General features: G+C 34.6%; 2 gene segments (V, D, J or C); both read left to right on the top strand.

Moving 5' to 3' along the window:
* Positions 1-7,868: 7,868 nt before the first annotated feature.
* Positions 7,869-8,711, top strand: LOC128031258 (T cell receptor alpha variable 5-like). The segment is given in 2 exon segments: positions 7,869-7,991; positions 8,082-8,711. Coding segments are annotated over 2 exon segments (423 nt in total).
* Positions 8,712-13,768: 5,057 nt separating this feature from the next.
* On the top strand, positions 13,769-14,954 carry LOC128031274 (Ig kappa chain V region K16-167-like). The segment is given in 2 exon segments: positions 13,769-13,980; positions 14,214-14,954. Coding segments are annotated over 2 exon segments (414 nt in total).
* Positions 14,955-16,488: the final 1,534 nt, after the last annotated feature.

Here is a 16,488-nt window from a genome sequence, read left to right as displayed (position 1 = left end):
TCTGACATAAGCATATATTTTTTCCTGTTGTTGTTAGAAAGTAAACAGACTCCATCAGTGGGAGGAGTTTATTCACACTGTTGAGGATGTGAGCCAGAGAGAAGCAGTTATTCAAAGTCTATTTTTGCCATCACTGTCAACACTGAAGACATCATGTTTGTCTTTACCTGGATAATAATGCAACTTTGCATGGGTAAGATTTATTCATTCAAGCATTTTTTATTTTATTATGAAAACAATCATACAACAACAAAAATCATTAAACAGCTGAAAAAAAAAAACTTCCCTATAAAATACAATTAAAGTTATAGAACTATTATATTAATTTACTACTTGATTAATTGTGTTTCTTTTCTTTTCCACAGGAACTTATTTTGCTGATACAATTCAACCACTGTCTTCAGAAAAATATGTAGTTGAGGGTAAAAATGTGACACTGTCCTGTAAATACAGTACCAGTACTGGCACTGTTAACTCTCTCCAGTGGTATCGACAGAATGGTGGAGCAAAACCAGAGTTGCTACTTTTTCTTGATGAATATTCAACTAAATCTGAGCTTGATCTTCGTCTGTATTCAAAAGCTACAAAATAAATCAAACGTGTGGATCTGAAGATCTCCTCTGCTGCTGTATCAGACTCTGCTCTGTATTACTGTGCTCTGACGTCCACAGTCACAGGAAACACAAGAATGCTGCACAACATCCTGACATGTGCGAAGACGTACATCTATTTTTATTTTTTATTTTTCATAAATGTACCTCTTATATAAATTGATTATGGAGAGAATGTAGAATGTTTAATTATTATTATTATTATTATTTTCCCTACTTTAAATGTTAAACTTCATTTGTAATGATTTTTGGTAACCATTAGATGGCGATATGCACCATATATTCATATTATCAAGCCTCATTACAGAATTAGCTCCTCTTTTAATATTTAATAATTAACAGATATCTTATTTACAGATCTGTTGCTCTACATTTTTCATTGTCTATACAATAACAACAACAAAATTAGTCTGGTTGAGGTTCTATTAATATTCACAATTGATCTTGTTGAGAACCTCAGTATTATTTAATGTGGAAAGGACTCTTTAATGGAGCAGAACTGGGACCCCAGAGTCTCCTCGCTTTCAGTCGACAACATCAGAAACATCCACTGAACTCATTATTACTGGAGTAACTCTGTCACATACAGCTCTCTATTACTGTGCTCTAAGAGTTTGTGGTGCAAATTAATTTTTTCCTCTTTGAAAATGAAAAACATCAAAACCACAATCTTTTTAAACACAGACATTATTAAATTATGTGAAAAAATCTGTGTCTGAGTGTGATAACTGATAAGTAATTGTTTCCAGACATAAAAAAAAGATAAATAAAAAAAATTAAATAGAGAAATAAAAAAATCTGTACATTTCAGCCATTTTACTTATTATTATTAATTATCATTTTGTTTATTTTTTTTATGTTATAATTAATTATCCTGTCATAACATAACAACTGTTATGATACATCTCTTATTACCCAAAGTGCTATGCATGTGCTATAATTTTACACTCAGTTTATTGTGCATAAATGATAACTTAATTTGATTAATTTACTTAGATCATTTATTATTAATTCTAACTAACTTATACGTTGTTCGGTTCTGACTGACTATGTAAAAACTAAAGAAAAAAAAAATGTTACATTAATATAGACTTTGGTGGTATGAAAAGACTAATCTTGGATTTTAAAACTAATTATGTGTGTGTGTTTGGGGACATAAGAATGGTAGAATTGCTGGTAACATTGTAATTTGTGGCTGAGTGATTTCTAGAATTGGAAGGCTATTTCAAAGAACTTTAATTTATTCACTTAAAGCACTGTTAACTTTTTTTGGTCAACAGAAACCTGATGAAACAAATCAATAAAGATGCAAATGCACAGCAGAATCTTATTAGACCTATGGTAAGTGGAGGCCTCAATGAAGGTAACTCTCTGTAGCAAGAGAAGGCCTGATGACACTTGCAGTAAATGGCCGAGCTCTAGGAGTGGAGGCCTCAGCATGATGACACTCTAAAACAAGAGGAGGCCTAACTATACCCCCATACTCATGCAGAACATATTGTAAGGAGGCTCACATGAAACCTACAAATAACAGATGCTGACCTAGCAAAGCTTTGGCAAACAGAGGCCTCTATGAAGATAACTCTCTGTAGCAAGAGGAGGCCTGATGACACACACAGTAGATGACCGAGCTCTATGATTGGAGGCCTCCACGTGAGACTCTCAGATGAGAGGAGGCCTAACTTAGCCCCAAACTGAGGACTTACTGTAAGGAGTCTCACATAGAGCCTACTACTCACAGATGCTGTCCTAGCACAGCTCTGGCATGGAGCTCCAATCTCTCTGCTAATTTAGTATAGAAATCTAAACTTCTCCAAAGCCAAATTACAATTCACCATTCAATTCCTTAGAAAGTGAAATAAAGTCTGGACTGAATATTAAGCTGAATATTCAAATAATATATGCAATTTAAAGAATCATGTAGGACACCTGCCCTCCAGGACCAGGTTTGGAGACACCTGTGTTAGACTATGGGTGCTGAATTTAAAATGAATCTGTTCGTAATTAATAAAGTCAGCACTGGGGGGCAGCATCCTTCAAAAGTACCATGTGAAGATTTAGACAAGACCTAAAATATAATCAAGAGAACAGCAGCACAGAGGAAACAGAGAGCTACAGTAATGACAGAGAGACACATTCATTAGAATACACATCAAAACATTAATTCTCAACAATGAAAAAACTGATGATTATTATGCTTTTCTTCTCAGCACAGGACTCAGTTAAATAGATTTATTGCACTTTACAGATACTGTTTTTGTTACTTACATACGTATGTAAATTATAAAAAGTTAAATCTGTTTTCCAGTGTGCTGGGGGCAAGACGGTGTTAAACAGCCTTCGGGAGAAACAACTGCAAATATAGGAGATCCAGTTACTCTACAGTGCAATTACTCTACCAAAACTACAAATGCATATCTCTTCTGGTACAAACAGCTACCAAATAGAGCACCAACATTCATGCTGAGTGAATTTACTGTTGGTAAAGGATCTACTGAGGATGAATTTAAAGAGAGGTTTTCTGCAACACTGGACTCCACATCAAGAACAGTTCCACTGACAATCAAGAATCTGCGAGTGTCTGACTCTGCTGTGTACTACTGTGCTCTGAGGCCCACAGTGACTGAAACACACTCAACAATCACACAAAAACATAGCTATACATAGAAATAGACTTATGTGCAAGTCACGTAGAGCATCATAAAAGTACAACATCTAACAACAACTTTCACACTCTTTACACTTGAATCAAATAAACCTCAAAGATCAGCTTTTTAAAATACTTTGTCAGTGATGTGCTGAATCATAGAATTGTATTTATACTGCAAAGCATATTTTCCTGTTTCCACTAAAAATAGCTAAAAGGTGTTCACCTTTTCAATAAAACTGCAAACATTTTATTTGATTTGTACTGTTTAAAACAATTTAAATACTATATGGCCAGTTGAAAAGAATGAGGACAAGTATATTCTAAAATAGGCTTATCTGAGAAATAAACTATTTTGTTTTTATAGATATTTTTATATATTCTAAAACATTATGTATGATTTTGGCAAAAAAATAAATAATGTGGCACAAATGTTATTTAGTTAGTCTCATACAGTATTTCCATAATGTCTTGTACCTTTGACATTAAACATGGTGTCATGTGGATGGGAATATGCATGGAAGTAATATGCAGATGAGATTATGCACAGTAAAACGAGGTCATTGTAAGCTCTATATATGGTTATTTTGGGGAGGACACTGGGTGGACATGCACATATGCACAATCTTTCCCTGACTGGAATTTATAAAGGGATTTTTGCACAGGTTCATGGTTTCATAAACCTGAAAACTTTTGTGCATACGTAAAAACCTAGCTTCTGTGTGCATGTACACTTTTAGGATGAAATCTATGGAGAGTTTTATATATGAGGCCCCAGGGGATTTTAAGCAGGAAGTTTCAATGTGTTTGAGAGTGAAACTGCCGAGTGTCACAGTAACATAGATCTACAGCTCAGAGCACAGACAACATTAACACACACCTCATCTGACCTAGTCAACATGGAAAAACACCTACTTCACCTGCTTCTCATTTTAATTCTGGCTTCAGGTACATGCAGACACTTTTATTTTTTTATTTATTACAGTGATATTAATTTGAGATAATTTTGTGTGTTACTTGAACGGCAAATGATATATATATATATATATATATATATATATATATATATATATATATATATATATATATATATATATATATATATATATATATATATATATATATATATTTATATATATATATATATATATATATGCCATTTTATTTGTTTGATTTAGGTGTGATGACTGCAGACCAGATAAGGCCAAATAAAGATGCAGTTGTCATAAAGGAAGATGAGACTGTGACCCTCAGCTGCTCATATGACACAAGCGACAATTATGTTTATCTGTACTGGTACAGGCAGTATCCTAATGGAAAACCTCAGTATTTAATATTTAGACCTGCCAGATCAGCCACTACAACTGGGAAACCAGCTGATCCTCGCTTTGAGTCGACTACATCACGAACATCCACTAAACTCACTATTACTGGAGTAACTCTGTCAGATTCAGCTCTCTATTATTGTGCTCTAGAAGTTGTAGCCCAGTGATACAAAGTCAATGTGAAGCCGTACAAAAACTCAAATTCATTTTTCTCTTTAATCTCAAGCCACATCAAACCCACAATCTATAATTCACACAATATAATTAAACTTGTGGAAACACCTGTGTGTGGTTACTGAAAGGGTAATGGAAAGGAAAAAATATATACTTCTTGAATTATTATAATTATAATTGTATAATTTATAATTATAATTTAATATCTCCTCTGCAAAATCTCTTGTATGAAGTCTGCCTGAGTCTCAAAAATGTTCCTCTCAAAGTCAAACTCTTCATATAGTGCATATTAACATCCAATACATGTCATTTTACTTCTTCTTTATTATACAGTAATAATACATTGATTCGGACATTAGTTACACTGTTTGTGAATTGTCAGAATGTGACTGAATTTAATTTAAATAGTTCAGATCAGCAATATCTATTCAAACTCACCACAAGGAGGCATCATTCCTCAAATTCTTACTGTATATAAAGCTGAGGCTTGTGAAGAATCTCAAACTACAATGAGAAACGGAGAAGAAAAGACTTCTGGAAAATTCTGTTCAAATATTCTCCCTCTTTATCTTAAAGTGAGAATGGCAAAATGGGTGATATTATTATTATCTTTTCTTCACAGCTTTTGAGTTTGGTAAGAACATTATTTGATCATTTACACTTTACTTTATGATATACTCAATGACAGCACTTAAATCATGGCTACATCTATTTTCCAGTTTGCTGGGGACAAGACAAAGTTGAACAGCCTTCAGGAGAAATGACTGCCAATGAATCAGCTCAAATCACTCTACAGTGCAATTACTCTACCAGTTCTTCTAATGCTTATCTCTTCTGGTACAAACAACTACCAAACAGATCACCAACATTCATGCTGAGTGAATTTACAGTTGGTCAAGGAACTACCGAGGATGAATTTAAAGATAGATTTTCTGCAACATTAGATTCAACATCAAGAAGAATTCCACTGATGATCAAGAATCTGCGTGTGTCTGACTCTGCTGTGTACTACTGTGCTCTGAGGCCCACAGTGAATGAAACACACTCAAAACTCACACAAAAACACTGAGATCTACCACAAACCACTCCTGTCATCATAATACACTCACAAAACATTGAATACAATCACCAAAAGAGAGAGTGAACAGAGTTCCATGGCCATGAATTTAATAAAAGGATCTTAAAGTCAGTTCACCCAAAAAGTATTGTTCTGTCATCATTTCTCAACACCCTCATTATATCCTAAACATGTATAACTGTTTTGGAGACCACTGACTTTGACCATTGACACTATATGAACAAAAACACAAAAATATTTAGTTAAAGTCATACAGGTTACGAACAACTGTTTTTATTTTGTCTGTATTATAAATCTGCACTTTTCTATTTATAACTGAGAAATTAGATATGATTGAAAAATAATTCTATCAAATTTAATGCAAATTATTCTATGATACTATGACACTTAAGAGTCAAAATGAATCACAGATTCTTTCAGTCAAGCAGTGTAGTGAGGTACTGTGCTATAGTCTCCTCCTCCAGGTGTTTGTAAATGTATTCAGTGTAACTTTAGCAAAGAGATACTGAAGCAAAGAGACGGTTAAAACTTCTGTTCTACTTTTCATTCATTGATGTGCTCATTCAGTTTAGTGTAATTTAGCACAACATATTTATAGTATTATGATGACACACTGGCAAAAATATTTCATGTTGTTCATCCCATATTTCTTGGGTAAGTAGATTTTAAACACCTTTCTTCAATTTGACAATGACTGAATGAATTACATTTGCAAATGGTTTTCTAATTTCCAGGGTGTAAATCTGAGGATGCCGTCCAGCAGAATATGAGAGTTCAAACTGCTGTTGAAGGTGCAGCTGTAATAATCAATTGTACATATACAACCACTGATCCATCGCCAACTCTCTTCTGGTACCAGCAAAAAGTCAATGGATTCCCAAAGTACATGCTGAACAGAGTTGCTACTTATGGAAACAATGAGGAAGAGTTCAAGAAGAGATTTAATGCAAGTCTGAACACACTAACAAAAGCAGTTCCACTGACAATCCAGGATGTGCGTGTGTCTGACTCTGCTGTGTACTACTGTGCTCTGCAGCCCACAGTGACTGAAACACACTCAACACTCACACAAAAAATGTTTTTAGCCTGAAGGTGGCAATATCTACATACACATGATGCCTCCTATTTACTATTGTAAGCCTGATTGTAAGTAAACATTCTGCTATTGAACATCATCACTATTAACATAAGCAGAAAACAAAGCTTCACTTACAGTTGTGGAGGACTGCTGTGAAAATGGTCTATTTACCCATCACCCTAAAAAATAAACAAAGCTGACTTGGTTGCTTGTTTTATTGATTTGTCGCTTTAATTTCTATAATATGTAATCAAAACTGTCATTCATCCTTTATTTGTGTAAATGATTTTACAGCTTGTTAAATCTTTTACAGCTTGTTAAATCCTTAGTGGGGTATTAGTTCTTATTAGTAGAATTAGAATCATTATTACCTTATCAGGATTTTTGTTTGTTTTTTTCCCCAGGGTTATTAAAAAAAAAAAAACTGAAACACTGAATGAGCAAAAAAGCACCATGACCAGTCCAGTTTAAATGTTCAATAAAATGATTAATATGCATTCAAACATGTTTATCAAGTTTTAATTCTAATTACTAAAGTTCTATCATTAAATAATACTTGATTATCATATAATAATGCTTGACTGACTGATGTTAAATGTGTACTTAAATGTGTAGTTTTTTAAATATTTGAAAGTACACATTTAACATCAGTCAGTCAAGCATTATTATATGATAATCAAGTATTATTTAATGACAGAACTTTAGTTATACCATTAAATAATTTTTTATTATTAATTTTTTTAATTATATATACAATATTTTTATTTATTTATTTATTTATATTATATATTTTTAATTTTTATTTTATTTCATCATTATATATATATATATATATATCTCAGTCTGGTGAGTTAAAAAAAAGAGAGAAAAAAACCTACCCAATGGCGAGTCAATTGCCAAGGTGTCTTTGGACCCTTCTTCTGTTCTCCAGGAGTGAAATGTCAACAGAGAGGAGGGACTACACAGACCTGACACTATCTAATCAATTCAGACTGAAGAAACTATTCTAGTCTTCAAATGAACACAGTGCACTGCACAATGGATATCTTTTCAGTTTTTCTCTTCTACAGTCTGGCATGTATGTGTATGTGTATGTATATATTTATTATTGATTGTTAATGATTAGCTTATTTAAAAAGATCTCATTAAACATGTACTTCTTTTTCAGCTGCTGTCTCTGGAAACGTTATCACACCAGACAAAACAGAGCTTTCTGCTGAGGAGGGTTCAAGTGTTACATTATCCTGTAGTTATTCCTCTGCAGATTATCTATACTGGTACCGTCAATATCCTGGTTCAACTCCTGAATTTCTTGAGCTCATCCTTGATGGTACAACAACCACCAAAAAGTCTGATGCAGATCCAAGACTCTCAGTTAAACTCACTAAACGAGAACAAAAGCATGTGGATCTGGAGATCACCTCTACTGCTGTATCAGACTCTGCTGTGTATTACTGTGCTCTGAGGCCCACAGTCACAGGAAACATTTGTGTTCCCTACAAAAACCCCAGTGAGAGAGACCAAGAATAGAGCAGATGTAGTGAGTCAAACAGTCTTAAAGGGGTCATATGATGCTGCTAAAAAGAACATTATTTTGTGTATTTGGTGTAATTAAATGTGTTTACGTGGTTTAAGGTTCAAAAAACATTATTTTCCACAAACTGTACATTACGGTTTCTCCTCAATGCCCCACCTTATGAAACCCGCTGATTTTTACAAGGCTCATTGGTCTGAAAAGTGTGGTGTCCTGTGATTGGCCAGCTATCCAGTGCATTGTGATTGGCCGGGTACCTCAACTGGGTGATGGAAATGTTATGTCCCGTAACATATTGTGATGCCCTGTCCAGCTGGAGTGAAGAAAAATAAACATTGAAAACCATTATAAACATGATTTCTAATTGTGGCCTCTTTTGTAAGGCCAAACAAAGTAGTTTCGCTTTCACAATGAAACCGCGTCAAACACCCGTGGCCTAGAGCGAGCGGAGGCGGGCCAGCTAGAGAACGGCACAGCCAGTGGATTCTGCAAAGGAGCTTGCGGCAACCACATGCTATGACTCTGGGATAGACTCCGCTTTGTCCTCGGTGAAAGCCGATCCGGCGATTCACAGTGAAAGGTTGATGTATTTCGTCAGCGACCAGCATGGATCAGCTCCAGGCATGACGAAGCGAATATTGTCCTCTTTTGGAAGGTCAAACAAAGTAGTTTTGCTTTCACAACCAAACACACAGCGTCTTTACGACATTACAGTGGCGGCAACAACAATACTACAATGAGAATAATTGGGCAGTGTTATGCAAATCTTCCCACATAGTGACGTAGATATGTGGGGGTGTGTTAGAACGAGCCATTTCAGGGGGTGTGGTTGACTCTTAACTTTTATAAAGAATATCTCTTTGGATTTGAGACTTTAGTCTTTGCAATTTTACAGATCTTCTTTATTGAAATCACATCATTTTGACCCCTTTAAACTGACATTATGACATTCACACAACATAACATTGAGTGTACACTTTCAGCGATGTGGAGTGTTAAGAAAAGACACCTCGCAGATGATGCTAGCCACCCTTCTGTTATATCAACCAATTATCATAGAGACGTAAATTACGTGTCTTTAGTTTGAACATCTCCCACTGCGCTGATAAAGTACCAATTACTTATGATACTGTAAGTAGCGATATTGAATATTTGATCGCCAACATAATTCCCAAGCTGTCATTCAAACAATTTTTATACACATTAAAAATGAAGGGAAAACATGCCTAAGATAGATATAGGCTACAGCCGTCAGCTTAATTAACAGGCATAAAAGGCAGCTCTCTTTTAACACAGACTTTTAAGAAGGGATGGTTTGCTCCAAGTGATAGGCCAGGTAAGTGAAGTTACATTATCTTGCTGTATGTGTATCGTTTTCTTTACTTTTCTGACTAAAAACAACCAAAAAGCCATTTTAAAGTTAAGAAAATAATAATAATGATACAAATAATAATAATCAGCAAAGATCCCCAGACCAATACAATTAGTGTGCCTCCTCTGTTTTAAAATCCACAAGCCGCCACTGCATTAAATAATACAATATAAACAATGTATAACAACACATACAAACACATATTACATGATGTCTATAAATATCAGAAAGACAGAAAATATGACATTGTTTACTGTCAACGAAGAAGAGCATTTGATGAAGAAGAACATTTTACAGATGGACAGAAAGAGAGACAGATAGATCATTTTAATTGTTTTTATCCAAAGCAAACCACATCATGTGACAGCGAGCAGGAAGTACCTGGGTGTCTTTAAGAGTTTCACTGTCTCATACAGAGTTCAGAACATCGAAAGACTCAAAAAAGAACTGATCTGATTTAACATGGACAGATGCTTTCTGCTTATTGTTATTATGGGAATAGGTACATTAATGATGAAACAGCAAAATTATTCATTTTTTCAAAAGTCATTTTTACTGTTTGTGAGCAGTGTTTGAAATGTTTGAAATGTGCTTGGTTCATATTCTGCTTTTTTTGTTCACAGGTTTGGTGTCTGGGAACAGTATTGAGCCAGATAAAGAGAAAAATTTTATCAAACAAGAAAGAGAAACTGTCAAGCTGAGCTGCTCATTTAGTACAAGCAGCAATGACATTCGGCTTTACTGGTACAGACAGAATCTACATGGAGAACTTTTGTTTTTAGCATATAAAGGTGCTCGATCATTGAGTGCTAAACGCACCTCTGATGATCGGTTTCAGTCGACTACATCAGATACATCCACTGAACTCACTATTACTAATGTAACTCTGACAGATTCAGCTCTCTATTATTGTGCTCTAAGAGTCGGAGCCCAGTGATACAAAACATGAGACATGTCATACAAAAACCTGAATCTCATTTCAATTTGAAAATATCTAGTGAAAACCATAATCAAAACCACAATCTATTCAGCCCTTAATGTAATAATATATGTGGTAACACCTGTGTGCAGAAGCCATGCAAGTAAACCAGAAACATTTAAAAGAAGCATTAAACATTCAGTTATCATATTTCATTAGTTTCTTGCATGAAAACAGCATTAAATTAATCTGTTTATTCAACAAATTCCTCTTCTTTTAATTAAAGATTATCATTTCAACCTTTAGAATCAAACTATTGAGTATGAACAGTAAATGTTGAAAATAGTGTAGCTAAAAAAAAAAAAAAAAAAGAAAAAAAAGATTATAATTCAAACAGGGAAAAACTGCAACAAGGTTTTTTTTGTTTTTTGTTTTTCTAATGAAAGTTGTAATTGCAAAACCTGGTCACACCGTGGCAGAACTGTATCCTCTTATACATGCAAGCTCTTCCTAGCAGTATTTCACCTTTACAAACAAAGTCACACACAGTTAAATCAAAACTCAGACTGGTTCATTTTTATCATCATTATATTTCACTAATACTGCTTTTATATGCTTTATGTTAATCTGGCAAATTTCTATTGGTAAGGAATTCTATTTGCTGCCATTCTAGGTAAAGCAATTTTACTTTTAATTTGAATTATTCCTTATATCAGTGTATACTTCAAAACAGATTTATTTACTTTTTTTTTTTGTATTTCCTGACAGAGTGCAATAAACAAGATTCTGTCAATCAGCCAACAAGAGTTCAAACAGCTTCTGAACATGAGATGGTTAAACTTCACTGCACTTACAGTACCAGTGACCGAAACCCTTATCTTTACTGGTACCAACATAAAATATTTGTTATGATATTCATACTGGTGATCATATTTCCACTTTCCACAAACACTCAAGCAGCAGGAGGAGCAGATTCACACTGATGTTGACAGTTTGAGATGATGATGAGTGAAATAATTACTGTAACTCTTTTTGCCATCGTCTCTGCAAACATGTTACTGTTTACCTGGATAGTAGTCCAACTATGCATTGGTAAAAGATCACACCATATTATTTCAGTCAAAATAAATACAGAAAATACAGAAAAATCTATTTTAATTTATTGCTTGATTAACTGAGGCAATTTTCCTTTTCACGAGAAATTCTTCTACTGATATAATACAACAATTTACTTTAGAAAAACATGTTTTTGAGGGTGAAAATGTGACTGTCTTGTAACTTTCAGTACCACTGGTGTCACTGTTAACTCTCTCCAGTGCTATCGCCAGTATCTCAGAGCAAAACCAGACTTTTCACTCTTTGTAACTGAATATTCAAGCAAATCCGAGCTTGAACTTTGTCTGTATTTAAAAGCTACAAAAGAAATCAAATGTGTGGTTCTGGAGATCTCCTCTGCTGCTGTATCAGACTCTGCTCTGCGCTACTGTGCTCTGGAGAACAGAGTCAAAGGAAACACCACAATCATAGGCAGAGTTTCACTTTTATGTGTGTGGGGGGTAAAATAAAATAAAATTGATATGAATTAAATTTAAATGAATTTAAATTAAAATGAAATAAAATATGTAAAATATGTGTAAAATAATGTGTTTTTTGAACAACCTAGTACTGTATGAGAGCTTGTTCTAGTACACCCCCAAAACAAAATCAAGACTTCGTAAAAGACTATAATAGGGCCCCATTAATAGAGAGAGACTAGTAATGTGGTTCAAGCATGTTTTTGAAAAAAAAACATTTTAAGTTTAATTCTTAATTAGTGAAAAATGGTTTTCAAAGTAATTTCAAGCAATTTTAAACGTCATCCACAAGGGGTCAGCCTTGCTCTCTCCATGAATGAGTGTATTTTGTGACATGATACAAACCTTTATAGAAGAGCACTATGGCATAAACACAGAGCTTTTGAGAGCATAGTTGAGTGAATGTTTGTTCATAGATAAACTATGTTTAGATGGGTTTTGGTTTCCTTGTGTTTCACAGCACATTATGATGGTAAGCACATCTGTATAAGCCTGATAATAAGACATTTTTTTTTTGACATACATTCAGGTCAATACATTTTAAACTGTACTTTCCTAATAATTTGTGTTAATGACTTACTTTTTTCTGTCTATTTTTTCCAGTGTCCTCAGGACAGGACAGGGTTGAACAGTCTTCAGGAGAAATGACTGAAAGTGAAGGAGCTCAAGTTATTTTAATGTGTAATTATACTACTACTTCTACAGGTCCATACCACTTCTGGTACAAACAACTAACCAACAGATCACCAACATTCATTTTGAATCAATATTCCACTGAGCCTGATTTTACGGAGCAATTCTCTGCAACATTGGACCCCGCATCAAGCACATTTCCACTGACAATCAAGAATCTGCGTGTGTCTGACTCTGCTGTGTACTACTGTGCTCTGAGGCCCACAGTGACTGAAACACACTCAACACTCACACGAAACCTTTTATGGGCCACTTGAAGTCTGTGTGCACAGAACTCTGCATAAAGCACCACAGAAGTGGAAAGGTTCCAATAGCAGTCCTTTTAGTTCTATTAAACACATTTGAACAAAGTTTAATTCCAATTTCAAAATTCAGCACATTAGAAATGTAGTGCTGTAAACTACTTGTAAATTGCTTTCATATTCTTTCACTTATTCACTGCAGTTAAACTGAGAGATATGATGAGTCTGTGGAGATTTGAAAAAGAGCAATGATCACTATTAATATTAACAAAATCAGTGACAATCATGGATTTTTGTGTGTGTCTGACTCTGTTGTGTGCTACTGTAATATGCAGCTCATTGTGAAACACACTCAAAACTGAAACACAAAAACAGACTTCTGTCCCATGACAATAATAAAACAATGAATACACTTTTTTTTTTTTACATTTAGTACTCATCACTATAAATTTAAATTATAAATAAGGTCTTTGCACCATAATATGGTCTTCATAATCTTCTGTGAACCTCACAAAAGCAGATCTCACATTTATTTAGTCTAAATGTAATGTTTGGTTTAAAACGTGTAGGTTTTTGTTGGCATAAGACTGGAAGAGGAGGAGTTTGGCACATACTGTAGATCTGAGATGATCTTGTTACATTTTCTATACTGTCACAAAGCTCAGTCCTGCTGTAGTGAAACACACATGTACAATGATTCTTCATTCAGTCATCCTACTTTGGACCTTGACATGTAAGTGCTTTTGTGTATGTTTTGCATGCATTTGCGTTTCTATCTAAACTTATTACATCCTTAAATAATGTATTATTTTTCTGCTACTACATTTTAAAATCTCATTTCACAATGACAATGCAACATTACCGGTAATATTTTGCGTATTGCATGTATTTTACAATTTGAAATCACTGTAACAAATCTATTTCAGCACTATTCAAAAATTAAAAGTTTTTTTTTTTTTTTTTCAGGTGTGAGTTTTGGAGCTGAAATCACACCAGACAGCACTGAGGAATCTGCTGCAGTGGGTTCAACTGTTACTTTATCCTGCAGTTATTCCTCTGCAGACTCACTTCAGTGGTACCGTCAGTATCCCGGATCAGCTCCTCAATTTCTTGTGCTTATAATTGAGAGTGTGAAAGAGACTAAGCCATCTAATGTAGATCCCAGGTTCTCTACTAAGCTCAGAAAAGAAACTCAAGCAACAAAAGAGATCAGCCGTGTGGATCTGATCTTCTCCTCTGCTGCTGTATCAGACTCTGCTCTGTATTACTGTGCTCTGAGGCCCACAGTCACAGGAAACACAAGAACACTCTACAAAAACCTGACATGTGAAAAAGCATAACTATACCTTCTACAAATCAGACTAAACAGACTAGAGCAGCCTCATCACCTGGGGAAAAAACAAATGATTCCAAATAAGTATGTTCTATACAGTATGAATGTGTGTAATATAAATGTAATCTGGATGTACTACAACAGCCATGTTGTCATTGCCACGCGACCTACCAGTGTCAGTATCGTTGCGTCACTGCCATTCATAAATCCAATGGCCTCATGGGACAGTAAAGTCTCCATCATATGCACACTTAAGAATTACGCCAGAAGTAGTAGGGCATCAGTGTACTTTTTGCCTACTCTTTTTTACTGTGAATTCGGACTTCATTTGTTACATACTGTCTTTCACCTACTAAATAATAGGGAAGTATGTGATTTCAGATGCAGCCAATGTTTATCAACATCCAACTTCATCCACAAGGGGTCAGCATTGTTCTCTTCATTTATAGACATAATATGTGACATGACACGACCATTTAAAGAAGAGTTTTTTTTTAGAGCAGAGCAGAGTTGAGAGGATTGTTTTTTTCTTTTATCTCGTAGAACAACTATGTTTAGATGGGGTTTGATTTATCTGTGTTTCATAGCACATTATTATTGTAAGAACATTTGTCTGTTTCTGTATACTTTAAAAGAAAAGGCATTACTTACATCCAGGTTACTAAATGTTTCAGTTCAATATTAATGATTCATGTTAATTACTTTTTTTTTTTGTCTGTTTTTCTAGTGTCTTCGGGGCAGGACAGGGTTGAACAGTTTTCAAGAGAAATGCCTGCAAATGAAGGAGCTCAAGTTATTTTAATATGTAATTATACTACTTCTACAACTCCATATCTCTTCTGGTACAAACAGCTACCAAACAGATCACCAACATTCATTTTGAATCAATATTCCACTGAGCCTGATTTTACAAAGCAATTTTCTGCAACATTGGACCCCACATCAAGAACATTTCCACTGACAGTAAAGAATCTGCGAGTGTCTGACTCTGCTGTGTACTACTGTGCTCTGAGGCCCACAGTGACTGAAACACACTCAACACCCATACAAAAAACAGAACAAGTGCTCAATTATATGACAAGGTTCAAATCCACATGCTATTTACTTCTTTCCCACAACAATAACATGCATATAATAATAATAAATAAATAAAATCATTTAGTTAGTACTGTGCAAAGTGAATGTCATCCAATTTATGAGATCTAAATTATTAACAAAGTATAAGAAATAGTGTAGTTCATATTCTGTTTGTTGTGTTCTGAGAACTGACAGAGTTAGTTAGTAACAACAAGAGGGTACAATAGGATATGAATAACAATCAAATGTCTCTGTTTATGAAACAGATCTGATCTGTTCTGCTCTCTCAAAGAGCTCTCAGGAAGAGGTGGGGTTTAAACACTGATATCTGATGTGATCTTCTTTAACTTCAAGTCTGTTAGAGAGAGAATAAGAAACACAATGAATCTCTATTCTGTAATTCTACTTTCAGCCTTTGCATGTAAGTGTTGAAGTTTTGTGTTTTGCACCCCTATACTCTGAGCAATCAGAATGACACATTTCTTCTCATTAAGTATAAAGCGTTTTTCTTCATGTAGTATATTAAATTCTATAATGATACATCCAAATTGAATATATATTTAATTTAAACACCTGTTCTTAAAATGTTTTATCAACCTTTACAGATGCAGCTTATGGAAATGAAATCAAACCAACCAAAACAGTGGTGTTTGCTGCTGAGGGTTCAAATGTTACATTATCCTGCAGTTATTCATCTGCACTCCGTCTTCACTGGTACCGTCAGTTTCCTGGATCAGCTCCTGAGTTCATTGTGCTCATCTCAGACAGTTCAAAACAAACTAAGGAGTCCTATGTAGATTCTAGATTCACGACCAAAGTCACTAAAGTCAG

Source organism: Carassius gibelio, chromosome A2 (genome assembly GCF_023724105.1).
Source record: "Carassius gibelio isolate Cgi1373 ecotype wild population from Czech Republic chromosome A2, carGib1.2-hapl.c, whole genome shotgun sequence".
NCBI lineage: Eukaryota > Metazoa > Chordata > Actinopteri > Cypriniformes > Cyprinidae > Carassius > Carassius gibelio.
Note: the sequence above shows the minus strand (reverse complement) of the source record. Positions and strands in the feature narration are given on the sequence as shown.